Source organism: Myotis davidii, unplaced genomic scaffold, assembly GCF_000327345.1.
Source record: "Myotis davidii unplaced genomic scaffold, ASM32734v1 scaffold332, whole genome shotgun sequence".
NCBI classification, from domain to species: Eukaryota; Metazoa; Chordata; class Mammalia; order Chiroptera; family Vespertilionidae; genus Myotis; species Myotis davidii.
Genome location: NW_006285779.1, coordinates 4,563,279 through 4,578,268, shown reverse-complemented (window position 1 = coordinate 4,578,268; position 14,990 = coordinate 4,563,279). Strand labels below are relative to the sequence as shown.

At 40.1% G+C, this 14,990-nt stretch overlaps 1 protein-coding gene across 1 annotated transcript in view; it reads right to left on the bottom strand.

Moving 5' to 3' along the window:
- Positions 1-1,853: 1,853 nt before the first annotated feature.
- The window catches only part of CWF19L1 (CWF19-like 1, cell cycle control (S. pombe)), a 25,307-nt gene continuing 12,170 nt past the window's right edge, over positions 1,854-14,990 (bottom strand). The window contains exons 7-14 of the mRNA XM_006756558.2: positions 13,427-13,511; positions 12,170-12,310; positions 11,270-11,381; positions 10,011-10,090; positions 5,937-6,172; positions 5,073-5,169; positions 4,537-4,634; positions 1,854-2,267 (exon numbers count right to left, since the gene is read on the bottom strand). Coding sequence (XP_006756621.1) covers positions 2,123-2,267; positions 4,537-4,634; positions 5,073-5,169; positions 5,937-6,172; positions 10,011-10,090; positions 11,270-11,381; positions 12,170-12,310; positions 13,427-13,511 — 994 coding nt within the window. The 3' untranslated portion in view covers positions 1,854-2,122. The remainder of the gene's footprint in view (positions 2,268-4,536; positions 4,635-5,072; positions 5,170-5,936; positions 6,173-10,010; positions 10,091-11,269; positions 11,382-12,169; positions 12,311-13,426; positions 13,512-14,990) is intronic.

Genomic DNA, 14,990 nt, shown 5'->3' with positions numbered 1-14,990 from the left:
ACGCGTCACTTCCGGTAACTGCCACAGGGAAAGCCCCGCCCACGTTTTCCTCGGGAGCCGCCGCTACCCAGCGGGAGTGAAGGTGGGGAAGCAAGGAGGGCGCTTTGCAGCCGGTAAGTACCCCGGACATTTGCCTAGCGGAGAGAACCCACATTTCTTTTTCCAGCCTCCAAACGTGTAAGATCTCTCCAAGCCAGTCTGTCCGTCTTGGTCTGCTAACCTCACATCGTCTCCACCCGTCTGCCCATCACCTTCACAGCTCTGCCGTCAGTTCGGCAACCAGTCACCCGCTGAGCTGGCAGTGGCCCAGGCCGTCAGTGATTTAAATATTGCGGAATCTGGAGAAATAGAAAGAATCCTGCGCCAACAGGCCCAATGATGCATTAGCCTTCATGGTTCACCTTTTTTAAAATTAAATGATTAATCATCTTCCATAGTCTAGTCAGGCTCGGCTCTTCTGCTGGACTTCTATACTGTCCCAGGATATCCCCTGTAAACCCCAACGACTGACTCAAGGATGTGATGCGGTTCCAGAGTAAAGAATGTTGCTTCTGACTTCGGGAGCTGTTCCCCAAACGCCTCACAGAGCTTGCTCTCAAGTTATGGTTTTGCCAGTGCCCTAGTTTCTCACGGTGGGGATTGTGTCATGCGTGATCCAGGGTGCAGAAGCAAGCTTCGGGAATACTGTTGGTGCAAGAGGAAGTGCTTCCAGTGGCAGATTGTTTTAGCATAAGGGAACCAGCTCCCCATTTTTGCTTTGAGTGGGTCATACACTCCCATAATTGGGGCAGCTCCTTAAATCACTTCAGGTATGACAGTCAGCATGGAATCAAATTCTCTGAAGAAATGTATCAGTTGCGTTGAGTCTCCTTTGAGATCATGTACACTTGGACCGTCATTTGCACAGCTCGGCCTATGAACTCAGTCCTCTAATAAACACTTGAAAGAGCCAGGGAGACATGCTGAAGACCTGAGGACTCTGATGATTGGGCTGACCCTGATCTTTGCAGGAACCTGGTTTCCTGTAGCTCACTCTTTGCACATCCCCATTCACACGGATATTGCATAGGTTTGGTGTGTTTTTTTTTTAACTCCTGAGCTGATTGATGGGCTCCATAAATTCAAGTTTGCCCATCTGTTTTTTCATGCATAAAATGGAGGTAATAGTACCTACCTCACAGATATTTGGGGGATTAAATGAAATAGTGTCTAGGCCACAAGCGCCCAATATATAGGAGCAATTCCTTTTCTTTTAGCTTTCAAGATATGGCATTCTCCTGTAAAGTTTGTCTCTGCTCCTTCTCCAAATACTTGTTGGGTCACTACTTCCAAGGTAGTCATCTTCAGCTTAGGACTGTATTCACTGTATCTTATTTTCATCCATTCTCATAATTTCACTTGTGGCCAATACCCTGATGAGCCCCAAAGCCCTATGAGCAGTCTAGATCTCCATGAGTTTATAACTATCCAACAGCACACCAAAACTTAACATATGTAAAGCAGAACTCTTCTTAAATCTGTTCCTTATCTTCCTAATTAGACTATAAATTCTGGGACAACAGAGACCATGTTAGGACATGGCTAAACTCCCTAGAGCTTAGAAAAATGCCTGGCACATAGGAGTTAAGTATTTGCTGAAAGACTGAATAAGCTTTTTTATATCAGTAATATGAATGCTATAAGAAAAATGGCAAAGGCCCTTTTGGGTCCCTTCTCCATCCTAAAATGCTCAAGGAGAAGCCACCTGTGAGATCCTGGGATAACAGCTGGGCCTAAAGCCCTGATACCTCCTATTAGACACACACCGATAACATAAAGATAAGGCACCTCCCAAGCATAGAAAAGTATCTGGATTTTATTTGATAATTTCAGAGTTTTTGAAAATATTGATAAACAAAAGCTGTACTTGGAGTTGGATGACAAACATGCTTTTTAACATAAAATTTTCATCCTCAAATGACTTTTTCTGAAAAATATTCCATCTTAGGCCTCTTGCTGCAGACAAGTTCCATGGGAATGCACCAAAAAGAGGCAGGGAAACAGTCCCCATGGGAGACTAGTTTCTTTAAAACACAGGCTGCTACTACTTCCTGTGAAGTTCATAAAGTGCCTGTCCCTTTGCTTAGTCATCCAGAGTGAAGTCAAAGGGCTCAAAGTCTTTGCGGAAGCGGCGAGCCAGGGTCTCCTCCTCTTCCTTGCTGATCTGACACTGCCTCCAGTCAGACTTGTCAGGAATATTAAGGATGGCTTCACTTGCCAGGACCTCCCTGCAGAAAGAGCACAAAGAAGTCATAATAGAATCAATTTAACGCTCCCACCTTTCTCTCCTGACGGAGAGCGTTCCTCAGCATCACCCAAAGAAGGCATGCAAATTCCTCTGACTTTACTCGTACCATTTTCTCTTGTCCTGAGTGCCATCTCTGCCATTCTATCAAAATCATACCCATTTTAAGTGACCAGCTCAGGTCCTACCTCATTCTTAAACCCTCAAATCCCATTTACTTCTCTGAACAACTTGGTACTACATTTATTGGTACTTAGAGAAACAACATGGCACAGGAGAATGAGGGCAGACCCTGGTGCCATAAATATCAGAGACAATTCCATTCCTAGTTCTGCCACTTGCTGTCTATGACTTGAACAAATGATTTCATCCCTGAATCTTGATGTTTTCACCTATGAAATGCAAAATAAGGGTTTTGTGAGGTACAGAGATAACACAGTCAAAGCACCAAACTAGCTGTGATTATTACACCCTGTCTTAAACTCTAGTTTTGTCATCTGAATTAGACCATGAGTTTGCTAAGGGCATGGTGCAGAGTCAAGTACCTAGTACCATAACCCACTCTGACTTTATGCCTCCTTTTAGAGGACTCAAGCCTACATAGGCACAATAGCACAGGCTCCATAAAACAAACAAAAAACCCACAACTACTTATCTTGGTTCTTAGAATTAAAAAATAATTACTTACAGACACATATATAAGCTAGCTTTTAATTGCCACTGCTTTATATACATTATTTGTTTTGCTATATTAGAATAACTTTATTTGTGCATTTATATGGTTTATTTTTCACTTTAAAGCTACAATAAATAGAAGAGCTGAAAACAAATCACATGAATCTTCTAAAAGTCAAAGGACCTGAGCATAACTTCTACCTGCCTACACAAACCTTGAATCTAGTTCTCTTCATCTGTAAAATGAATATAGAACCAGCTTTTTGTATAATTAGTAGCCCAGTGCACGAATTCATGCACACTGAAAGGAAATTAATTAGAAGAAATATTTTAATATTGCTATTCGCCCTTTCTCTATAATAGAAGTGTCAACCAAATTCACGATCGACAATGACAGATGGAAACACACGTGTGCAATTGGCGCTGGCGAGAGTTTTACATGTATCACACATGTGCAAGTCAACTTAGCCTTTTTATATATATAGAATAAACAATTAGACCTGCTTTCTGATTTAGCTAAAGTTCCAATGGTTCTCAACCTTCTGGCCCTTTAACCTTTGCAGTCCAATGTTCTTTTTGGAGTTCAAACAGTCTGGTCCAAATTAACTGACAGGATTGAATGTTGAACTTTTTAATGTTCTTATTGCTCGACGTTGGACCTGCTCCTAGTGCCTGGTCTGTCGAGTCAGCCTCAAGGTTGGACCGAAAAGGGTTAAATACAGTTCCTCATATTGTGACCCAACCATAAAATTATTTTTGTTGCTACTTCATAACTGTAATGTTGCTACTGTTATGAATCGTAATGTAAATATCTGATATGCAGGATGGTCTTAGGCGATCCCTGTGAAAGGGTCCTTTGACTGCCAAAGGGGTTGTGACCCACAGGTTGAGAACCGCTGAACTTTTTCCAGCCAAGTGATGCACCCCAACTTCTAGTTCAGAAATTGTCAGCAACACAGCAGTAAATATCAACACAAACCAGATTATTATTGTAGATCATCCAGGGAGAACAAAGGGTAAAATATTTAACTGCAGCAGTGTTTGACTATATTCTGTGCAGTGAGAAAACCTGAAGCCTCTATGTAAAAAGTCTATTGAGTACTGCTCTAAAGCCTCATTTTCCATAGTGGTAAACTGAGCGCCACTACATACCTTACAGAATTGGGAAGATTAAATGAGACAATGCATGTAAAGTTCTTAGCACAATGCCTTTGGCAGAGCATATGTTCAGTTAATGGAGGCATTTATTCCCTCAGGCTAGGATTTTGACATTCCAAAGTTTATCCTCTAAATCTCTCTGTCAGTCTCAGCCTCAACCCTTTCATGAAGCCTTTCACTGATTAGACATGAGCTCACTGTCTCTGAATTTCTGAAAGACATTGTTTCTAAAAACTTCATGAAGGTACTTTTCACATTACCGTCATATATGTAAATATCTGACTTGCCCTAAGACTATTACTTTCTTAGGGCAAGAATTCTTTCTTATTTAGCTTTTTATTTAACTGTCCATGCAGCCTACTACTTTGTTCAGAGTAGGTCTAGTGGAAATACATTTAAAATAAGTAAACTATACAAACCTTCCAAACTGCAAAGGAAAATTCTTTTTAATTCTGTGGAAAAGCTTCTCTCCTGTGTCAAGTTCAACATAAAAATATGCTGCTCCTGGCTGTGCAATCTAAAGTAAACAGAGTTGCATGAGGACATACAATAGTGCTTTAAAAATCGAAAACCTGGCTCATCTCTTCAAAGTTTTAATTTGGCAAAGAATTCAGTCTAGCAGCACAAAGGATGTAAGCAGCTATAGATCCCAAGCCACTCAGTGGAACTCAAGTTGAAAAAGCCAAACTGGCAGATATTGCAAGACCCTCCCAGTGGCACCCATCTTTCTAAGTTCCTGCCTTAGAAGTTTCTCATTTCTTATTTTTCCCAGGAAAGCACTGAGGCATTGCTGTAATGCCATCATTGTCTCCAGTCTAATCAATACTTCAAGCTCTTGTTCCACATGGTCACCTGTCTTTAACATTTTTGGAATGCCCGATGGCACCTCAGGCTCAGTGTGTCAGAAACCAGGTTTTCACCTCTCCCTGACCATCACCTTGCCCTCCTGTTTTACCTGTTTGATATCCGAGTGCTCTGGGATTTCCAGCAGCTCTATCTGCTGCTCCTGTGCCTGGGTAATGAAGGCGTCTTTAATGTCATCTGGGGTGGAGGAGGGTAGGAAAAAGTTTTCATATAGGTCCCAAAGAGGTCATGCAGTTCCTGAGAAATAGCAAATCCATCACAGGGGTGGAGAAACACCCCTCAGCAGAGATTTTCCTCAGGCCAGACAGGTCCATGTCAGCCTGTCTGTAAGGACTTAAACTTATGAGATAGCCTGCCATGTGGGAGCCAATTTCTGATGTGGGAAAGGCTAGAGAGATCTCTTTATCATCAAGCCTTTCCTAGCTCCTATAGAATATATGTGGCAGAGTCAGGCCCATTTGAAAACTTAACAAATGGGCCAGAAAGAAAACCACCACAACTACAAAGAAATTCGCCATAACAGTCTCCAAATGACTTAGCTGCTAGCCCCACAGGCTCTGAGACTGCTTCCTACCTCTGAACAGTCACTCACATTGGGCTTCACATAAAATACCTAATTTCTTCCAAATTCGACCTATCAAGGCCCAAATTTTTCTTGGAACCTTCCTCCACTACCCATTCCTTTTCTAAACAAGGTACTTACTGTCTGTGCAGTTCACTTATACTGACCATGCACTTCCCTGTGAACTCTCTGGAGTTATCACCAGAGACTCTTAACCTTTTAAATGAACATTACCTAAGTATTAATATGAAAATTCATGTTAAAATTTTAAATATAAAACATTTAGTTTTACATTGGAATCAAATATTTAAATATTAAAATATTAATCACAGTAATTATTAAAATTAACATTATTTAAATATTTATCAGTATCTAGGCCCCATATGGTCCTTCCAAGTTCTTGGGCAGAGACCACCTACCTGTAGCTGGAGGTGATGGCTCTTATAATTTCTCTCAAATAGAATACATCGTTTCCCTCGACTCTTAAAAAACTTCCTCAGTGTAGCCTTATACTTCTCCACCTCTTCCACCACCTCTGCTGAAAGCTCCACCACTGACTGGTAGTGTCCAATAGGCAGGATAAGGACATGATCATCAGATAAGCCTCCTTTGGCCAGAGCAAGGTAGCACTGAAGATGAAGCACACAGAGGCGAGGAATCAATACTGCATGTATGGTTCTTCAGGGAGAAAGCCTATACAGTACAAAGAGTGAGCCTGGGGGTGTGTGAAAAAGGGCTCACAAGGCTACTAACAGGAATTCTCCAACTTTCAAAAGTCTGATTTTAGAGATTACAACAATGTTCCCAAGTACCTGCTGAAGAATGAGGTTAGATGCAACAAATTTCTATGCAACTATCAAATGAATTGGTAGCAAATGAGCAGCACACCAACAGATTTTTGTCTTCAAACACACCAGAGCCATAAAGGACCAGAACAAACAGTTGGTTTTCCTTTCTAGGCTCCAAACTTAAAAAAAACAATTTTTTAGTTACTATTACCTTCAGCCACAGGAAGAGCCCACCCACTTCTGCTTTCAAAATGACCACTCTCCCCACAGTAACACCCATCCCTCCGCAAACACACACCCAGGCTCACAAAAAGAGCTCAGGTGACATGATTAGCATCCAATGTCCTACAGCCTTAAGCTGCTGACTAACCTCTACAAAAGGAAAGCAAACATATGACCTGATGGGTTGGAGGAAGAATAAAAAACTTCAAAGTCAAGTGTATCCAAAAAAGTAGAAAACTATTGTCCCAGCAATGGATGCTGGCAGCTAAAAAGCAACTAAAAATATATCTGTCAAAACCAAAACATATAAGACCTCTCTACACTCATTCTTTGAAAGGAAAACAACACTGTGAATAGAGAAAAGCCAATGCATACCAATGCAGGCGAATGAAGGCACCAGAGCTTTAGAAAGAACAATCCAGAGTATACTTTTAGTGTGGCGGGTTCAAAGTTAAGGCTGAAGGTAGGAGTTATTTATTTTTCATTTACACTGAGAAAGTCCAGTAGAATGACAATGTAGGTAGTGGAAACAAACTAAAGTATGATCATCCTTGATCTACTTGGCATAGAGAATTGAATACATCTACAGTTAATTTTCCAGATGACTAAAGTTTATCAAAATCTCATAAGCACTAATGCATTTTCTTTATTTTCACAATAACTATTTTTGGTTGTTTCTTTTTAAAGCTTACTCCAGAAGCCTGAATCTTCTAGACCAGGGGTGGGCAAACTTTTTGACTCGAGGGCCACAATGGGTTCTTAAACTGGACCGGAGGTCCGGAACAAAAGCATGGATGGAGTGTTTGTGTGAACTAATATAAATTCAAAGTAAACATCATTACATAAAAGGGTATGGTCTTTTTTTTTTTTTGGTTTTATTCATTTCAAACGGGCCGGATCCGGCCCACGGGCTGTAGTTTGCCCATGGCTGTTCTAGACTTTTCTTTATATCAAAGGGTCACTGTCATAAATAGCAGTTTTTATATTGTGATGTGCATTGAGGCTACGAAAGCTTTCTAGTTTACACTAACTACCAACCCCCAATGCAGTGCCTTACAGTTCTTGTGAATAGTTTCACACTTGCCCAATCTCCTTCCTCCTTTTCAAATTCTCACCTTCTAATCTGTTCCACACTGAATTATCTCTAAATGTATCTCGAATGTATAAACAGGACCTAAATGAATGCTTCCCCCATAGTAAAATGTAAGGACTTTGAAGGAGTTATTTTGGACTTTTAGCAGCTTCCCCTCCTTTTACCAACTTGTGGCCATGGGCCATTAGCATAGGTGTATGTATGTTCCTTGAGGAAGGCCTGGCAAAGACAGAGAAAGCCAGAGGGAAAAAGTAATGAAAGGAGATTATTGCAAACCCTTTGCCAGACACCAAAGGTCACCAGAGGTTCCCAAGAGGTTTCCACCAGACCAAGGACAGTACAGGTAAGTGTAGACTGATTACTAGGTAGGTGCTAAAATCCTCATGTGGCCTCAGAATTGGGGTGCAGGGCCACAATCAAGACCTAGGATGCTTTCTGCCCCTCCTACCTTTAGGCCCAGATGAGAAACAAACAGGTTTCCTTGATTATCACCTAGGTTCACGGCCTGGGCAGTAGAAAGGTGACTGGGAAGGGAAGGCCATTTCTTCCTGAGGCCCAGAGCAGCACTGGGTTAAGTTAACATTACAAATCTTTTTCCCTGCATGCATTTTGAGCCTATTGAAGCCTCCAAAATAGAAAGGCAGTGTCAAGCCTGCCTTACCACTCAATGTGTGAGGGAGAGAAGAATGGCATAAACTAATCCAAAGAGGAAGGGCATTCTTGTGAAAAGCGAGAGCTTTTCAAGTTTGCTCTTCTTCTCACTGACGGGTTCATCCATAGGCTCCATGGTCCAATGGTGTCACAGGCCTTGACCACATCAGTGTTCCCCCTAGAGAAAGGAGTATTTATGCTAATAATAAAGACATAAAAATTAAATGTAAATGACTGGGACTATTCAGTCTGAAACAACAAAGGCAGGAAAGGGATGTGACTTAAAGTGTAAGATGAAATTGAGATTCTAGTCCGTCAGTCTATAGGAGGCCACAATAAAGGGCCCTCAGATTGCCAGGATAAGTTGAGGAAAAGATCACATTCAGAAAACACAATTAGAATAAATCAATGAAAAAACAGATGAAAGTATCTGTCTGCAGAAGCACCACACATTAAGAAATGGTTTGTAAATATTTCTTTCAGGAGCCTCAGGAAACAGCCAATTCTAATCATGCGTGACAAGGGTGTAACTATAAGCCTGAAAATACGCTTTTTTCATTCAAAGCAGATGAAAGGGATAATGGTCTATATGGTTCCCAGTGAAATAAGGGCCAAAGACTAGTATTATTCAATACATAATTGAGCCTTGCCCAAGGAAAAGTAGGGAAATGCGAAATAGGATGAGACACACATACTTCATTAGCGTTTTCCACAGCCTAAGTAAAATCATCTTTAAGATGATAGTCTGATTCAGTACTCACCAAGCAACCTTATAATTATTACTAGGGACACCCATGCCAGGAATGTGGATATGGGGATTCTTGTCATTAGGAAGCTATCTCCTCCACTACTATACAACACTGAGAATTTATCACTTTTTAGTAGTATGGAATAAAAATAGAGTTTGAAAAGTATATAGGAGATCCATTCCTATTTATCAGAGAGGGAGAAAAGTGGGGAGCAATCTTGTTCAACTGGCACTATAAAACCGCAAGAGAACTGCTATAATAAAAAAGACAGACAATAACAAATGTTGGCAAGGATGTGAGAAAACAGGAACCCTTATATATTGCTGGTGGGAATCTAAGATGGTATAGTCATTTTGGAAAATAGTTTGGCAGTTTCTTAAAAGGTTAAATACAAATTCCACTTCTGGGTGTCTCTCCAAAAGAAATGAATACAAATGTCCACACATGCCTGCACATGTTCACAGCAGCATTATTCCTAATAGCCATAGAGTGCAAACAACCCAAATATCAATCTGTTAACAAATATATAGACCAAATGTAGTACATATCCATACAATAGGATACTATTTGAAAAGGAATATTGATCAATGCTACAACATGGATGAGCCTCAAGAATATTATGCTACGAAGCCAGGCACAAAGATCACATATTCTATGATTCCGTTTGCATGAACTGTCCTGAAAAGGTACACCCATGGAAACAGAAAGTAGACTAGTGTTTGGGGATGAGGGTGGAAAAGGGGATTAACTGTACTTAAAATGGGCCTGTGGGATCTTACTGGAGTGATGGACATGTTCTAAAACTGTATTATGTGATGGTTGCACAACTTGGTAAGCTTACTAAAAAATGTTGAATTATATACTTACAGTGGGTGAATTTTACAGTATGTTTATGGACTCAATAAAGTGATACAAAACAAAGAGTTGTCTCCTTCTCTGTAAAAGATCCATGAAAGTAACTTACATGTGTGCCGATGTTGACCACCAAATGCTTCTCCACTTCAGGGCTGGCGAGACAAAACCAGCAGGGTCCTAGAGGCTGAGCTTTATGTGGAAGAAAGCCGAATGTTACTGTGGTCCAAACACTCCAGCATATAACCACCCTTGTCTGATCTTTATGTCCTGCAAAGACTGGTATTCAGCACTGCCACAATGGACTGGGCCTGTTGTTTTCCCACCAGGACCACTACCCCATCACCACTATCGATGAAACTAAACCTCTTTTAGAAAAATTCTTAATTTGTAACCATTCCACAGGTAGGTAATCCACAACTGATAACCACATATTGACTAAAGAAGCATGTGACTGGCAACAGGCTGCAATGAAAGAACACTGAACTGGGTGTCAGGAACCCCAATTTTAGCCCCAGCTTTGCCACTAGCTAGCCACATGACCCTGAGCACTAAGCTTTCCCAAGGTCAGCTTCTTCATCTTTGAAATGAGAGGGTGGATAAAAAGAATCTCACCTGGCCAGTATGGCTCAGTGGTTGAGCACTGACCCATGAACCAAGAGTTCACAGGTTCAATTCCCAGTCAGGGCACATGCCTGCTGGGAGCATGCAGGAAGGGGCCAATCATGTCTCTCATCAACGTTTCTATCTTTCTATCCCTCTCCCTTCCTCCCTCTAAAGCAGTGGTTCTCAACCTGTTGGTCAAAACCCCTTTAGCGGTCGAACGACCCTTTCACAGGGGTCGCCTTAGACCATCCTGCATAGCAGATATTTACATGATGATTCATAACAGTAGCAAAATTACAGTATTGAAGTAGCAACGAAAATAATTTTATGGTTGGGTCACAACATGAGGAACTGTATTTAAAGGGCCAGAAGGCTGAGAAACACTGCCCTAAAATCAATAAAAACATACTTTAAAAAATTTTTAAAGCAATAAAAAAAGGATCTCAATGAAATAGCCTTAAAGTCTCTTTTATCATTTTGATTATCCTATTATTTTATGAACCTACATTAGTTTTCATAGGCTCTTTAGTTCACGTTTTACAGACATGAATGAAAGGAGCTGTTTCCATAGTTCTCATAGGAACAGTCTCAGACAGCCTCAGAGTCAGGCCATTTTTGCATTTTTTCATTTTTATTATTGGTCTAATGACTCATTATACAATTTCCTTTGCCAGAAGAGGCTCTCTTAGTAATGCTGCTTCCCAAACAAGACCCAAAATAACAATTACTGCTCACAGAGGAGACCTCTGGAACTGAGGTACTTACGAGGTTTGCGAGGCTGCTTTGGGTGAGGAGACTTGCTATCTCTGCCTGTAGATGAACGCTTCCTTCCCTGTCTTTCATTTAAATCGAAGAAAAACTGACAGGCTGACTCTTCCTGGAATGGCCAAAGGTAGAAAAGTATATGTTATTTAACCTCTGGACAAGTGCCAACCATTCACATACAAAGGAACATTCCTGCCATGTAATGTCTATCTTTTCTCCCAGCCCTTTATGCCTATTCTAGAGAAGTGTCTGGACTCAGTCATATTTCTCAGCATTTATCCCAGCTGCCACCAAATCCATCACTTTGGAAAGGCAAGTTAAAATCCAAGTTATAGAGCAATTCTTGCCTAAAACAACAATATGGACTCATCCAAATTCCTTTCCCTTTCTCTCTCAATGCAGTCCTGCACTCCCCAGGTCAAAGAACTCTAATTGAGATTTAATTAAAAAGATAAGAAGGTTGCTCATAAAGAAAAAATGTCTGAGAAAGCATACTAATTTTCCTCTCATTTGACATTCCTTGCTGTAGTGAGGGGAAATTAATTTCAGGAGAGTTGGCTATTTAGAAATTTCTTCAGAGTGAATCTTATTTACCTACTAGCACTTATAAAATCACGAATTACATTGCTATCAAGCAGTGTTTGGATCCTTGCCTGAAAAGTTAAGAATAATCAACTAGATTAAAAAGAAAAGTTAAGCTATGAAAAGTTAAGCTCAAACTACAATTAAAACAACAACACCACCGAGCTTACTTAAAAACAAGCTTTCTAAACACCACCATGTTTTCCCAACAGGAAATGAAAATTTCAATTCTAAGGATTAAACTTATCTTATAAATAAACTATAACACAAGTAAGGGAAATCCTGCCCAGAAAATGCCACCTCTCAATCAGAACATACCTCAGGGGCAGGAACTTGCTTTCCGATGGATGCTTCCTTCCCGCATTTCCTGTAAGGGTTTTCAGTGACATCTGGAGGCTGTTTTACCAGTTCTGCTGCATCCATCAGTTTCATGGGAACGATGCTGAATGCATAAAGATACTTTGGAGAAAAACAACACAACAACATTAAGGGAAATACTGTTTATCCGAATGTAGTCAATCTCTTTTATTGTGAAGATTTCACAGAGGCTTCTGAAACTAAGTAAAATTCGAAAAGCAGCAATTGATCCATCTATGGCTCAGAGAATACTTAGTAAATCAAATGCCAATTCAGTGGTCTCTGCAGGGGCTAACCAAGGGCTGACAAGTAATGAGCAACAAGTCAAAGTCCCCGTCCTTACACAAAACACACATCACTACAAAGCCCAGAAGGATTTGCTCCATAAACTTCGAAGACATATTGCTTCTGTCTCTAAGACCTGTAACTTTGTGTACTTGATGTCAACAGAACCATGGCACTGCCATTCTTTTTTCTAATGAAAACTAGATTGGACAACTTAGTGTTCGCTCTGACATTACACAATTTCTGCTGTATATGCTGATACATTTTCTTAGTAGCAAAAAGGTAAATATTCATATGGATACCTAGAATTTCAGACTAATTACTCAGCTATTGAGAACTTTAGATGAGAAATGAATAGATGCCTAACTTCACTACTGATCACAGAAATCTAACTAATTAACAATGATACACCATCTTCATCCATCAGAATGGCAGAAGCTAATAAAAATTTGGCACTACCCAGTGAGAATGTGGACAGGAAACAAAGTCATACACTGCTGGTGGGGTGTAAATGGGAACAAAATTTTGGGAGGAATTTAATAATGCCTCCCAAATTTAAAAAATGTGCATATTTTTTGACTGAAGTATGAGTTGCTTAGGGCTGAGGCTAACACATCCCTGGGAGTAAAGCAATAGACTGAAAATACTACAAGTGATACTCGGGCTTTATAAGGCAGCAAAAAAATCTAGCTATCTAAACTTGGTAAGAGTGCACTGGGCTTAAAAGCTTAAGATATTATGGAAAAGACAAAATATATATTCGCTTATCTTTTGCATGTACACTGCGTATGGCATATTACAGTTACTGAGGTGCTGGGACACTGCGATTGGGTAGGAGTGGGGAGAGAAGACATGAATGCTAAACAGGAAAAGAGAAACATTTATCAGGCAGACAATGATTATTAACCTACCCATAAATACTAAAATCTTTACCTTTTTCTTTTCTGGATTTCCAACATTTGCCAGTGCTATGAACCTGGTAGCATGCTGTGCATTTTCCTGTAGAACAATGTGGTTTCTATAATATATTAGAGAGATGACAGGTTACCAAAAAACTTAAAATATGTAGACTCCATGGAGCCATGAAAAGAGTCCTAAGTTCATCACCACCAATAACATAACCTCACATGTTACCTGTTCACCTAATAGGATAATCACCCCCCCCCTCCCAGGGCTGTTGTTGGGGAAGAATAACATCACAAATCTAAAAAGCATAAAACTCCAACTTTTGGTTTTAAAAGAGTTGTCAAATTAGAAAAATGTTGATAATTGATAAAGCTAGGTGATGGGTACAGGAGGGTTCATTAAACTATTCTCTCTAGTGTAATAAAAAGCTATAATAATGAAAATCAAAAGGAAATGAGTTTTAAGTGGAAAAAAACATGCTTCAAATAGTAATATATAGGATCATTTAATTTTCCTAGAAAAAATATAAAAACACATGAATGTTTATTTTTCATAGGAAAAATATGGGAATTGCATATACCAAATTTTTTTTTAGATTTTCTATGTTTATAAGCATTTGCACTGAGCAATTTACTATTTTTAATTTTTTAAAAAGTTATGGCATTATACATATTTTTTATTTTTTAGTGAGTTAGTTGACCATTGATACAGATGCCAATCCTTAGAGTTCTTTACTTTCCTCATGCCTCAGAAATTTTCTGAATCTGTCAAAAATGTAATTTTATTTTAAAAATCTAGTATAGCAGCCCTAGCTGGTTTGGCTCAGTGGACAGAGCGTTCACCTGTGGACTGAAGGGTCCCAGGTTCAATTCCGGTCAAGAACACATGCCCGGACTCAGTCCCCAGTAGGGGTGTGCAGGAGGCAGCCGATCAATGATTCTCTCTCATCACTGATGTTTCAATCTCTCTCTTCCTCTCCCTTCCTCTCTGAAATCAATAAAAATATATATTTTTTTAAAAATCTAGTATACCATCTATCTATATAAAACCCCAATATGCAAATCGATCTAATGGCAGAACGACCAGTCGCTATGGTGTGCATTGACCACCAGGGGGCAGACACTCAGCCCAGGAGCTGCCCCCAGCCCGCAGGCCCCAACTGGCAGTGGCGGTGGGGGGCGGGGTGGGGCCGCCTGCCAGGCCAGCCAAGGCAGGTGCAAGTAGGGCCCCCCGATTGTCCCGCTAGTTGCCCCATAGGTCAGCCCTAATTGCCAGCCAGGCCTCGGGACCCTACCCATGCACGAATTTCGTGCACTGGGCCTCTAGTTTTATATAAATAAATCCATAAATACGTTTCATATTCACATTATTGAAAGAAATGTACCAAAATATAGTCTGTCTGCTACAACTTTTTTTTAAATAAATCCACTCATAATTGATAAATGGGAATGATGTCAGATTAAGGTGAAAGTCATGCTATTTCATATACAACTTTCTCCAACTATTTTAAATGATTATAACAAGTTTACTCATAATTAAGTGGAAGCTTTAAAAATACATGAAGACATTAAGAAATATCCTGAGAAATTTA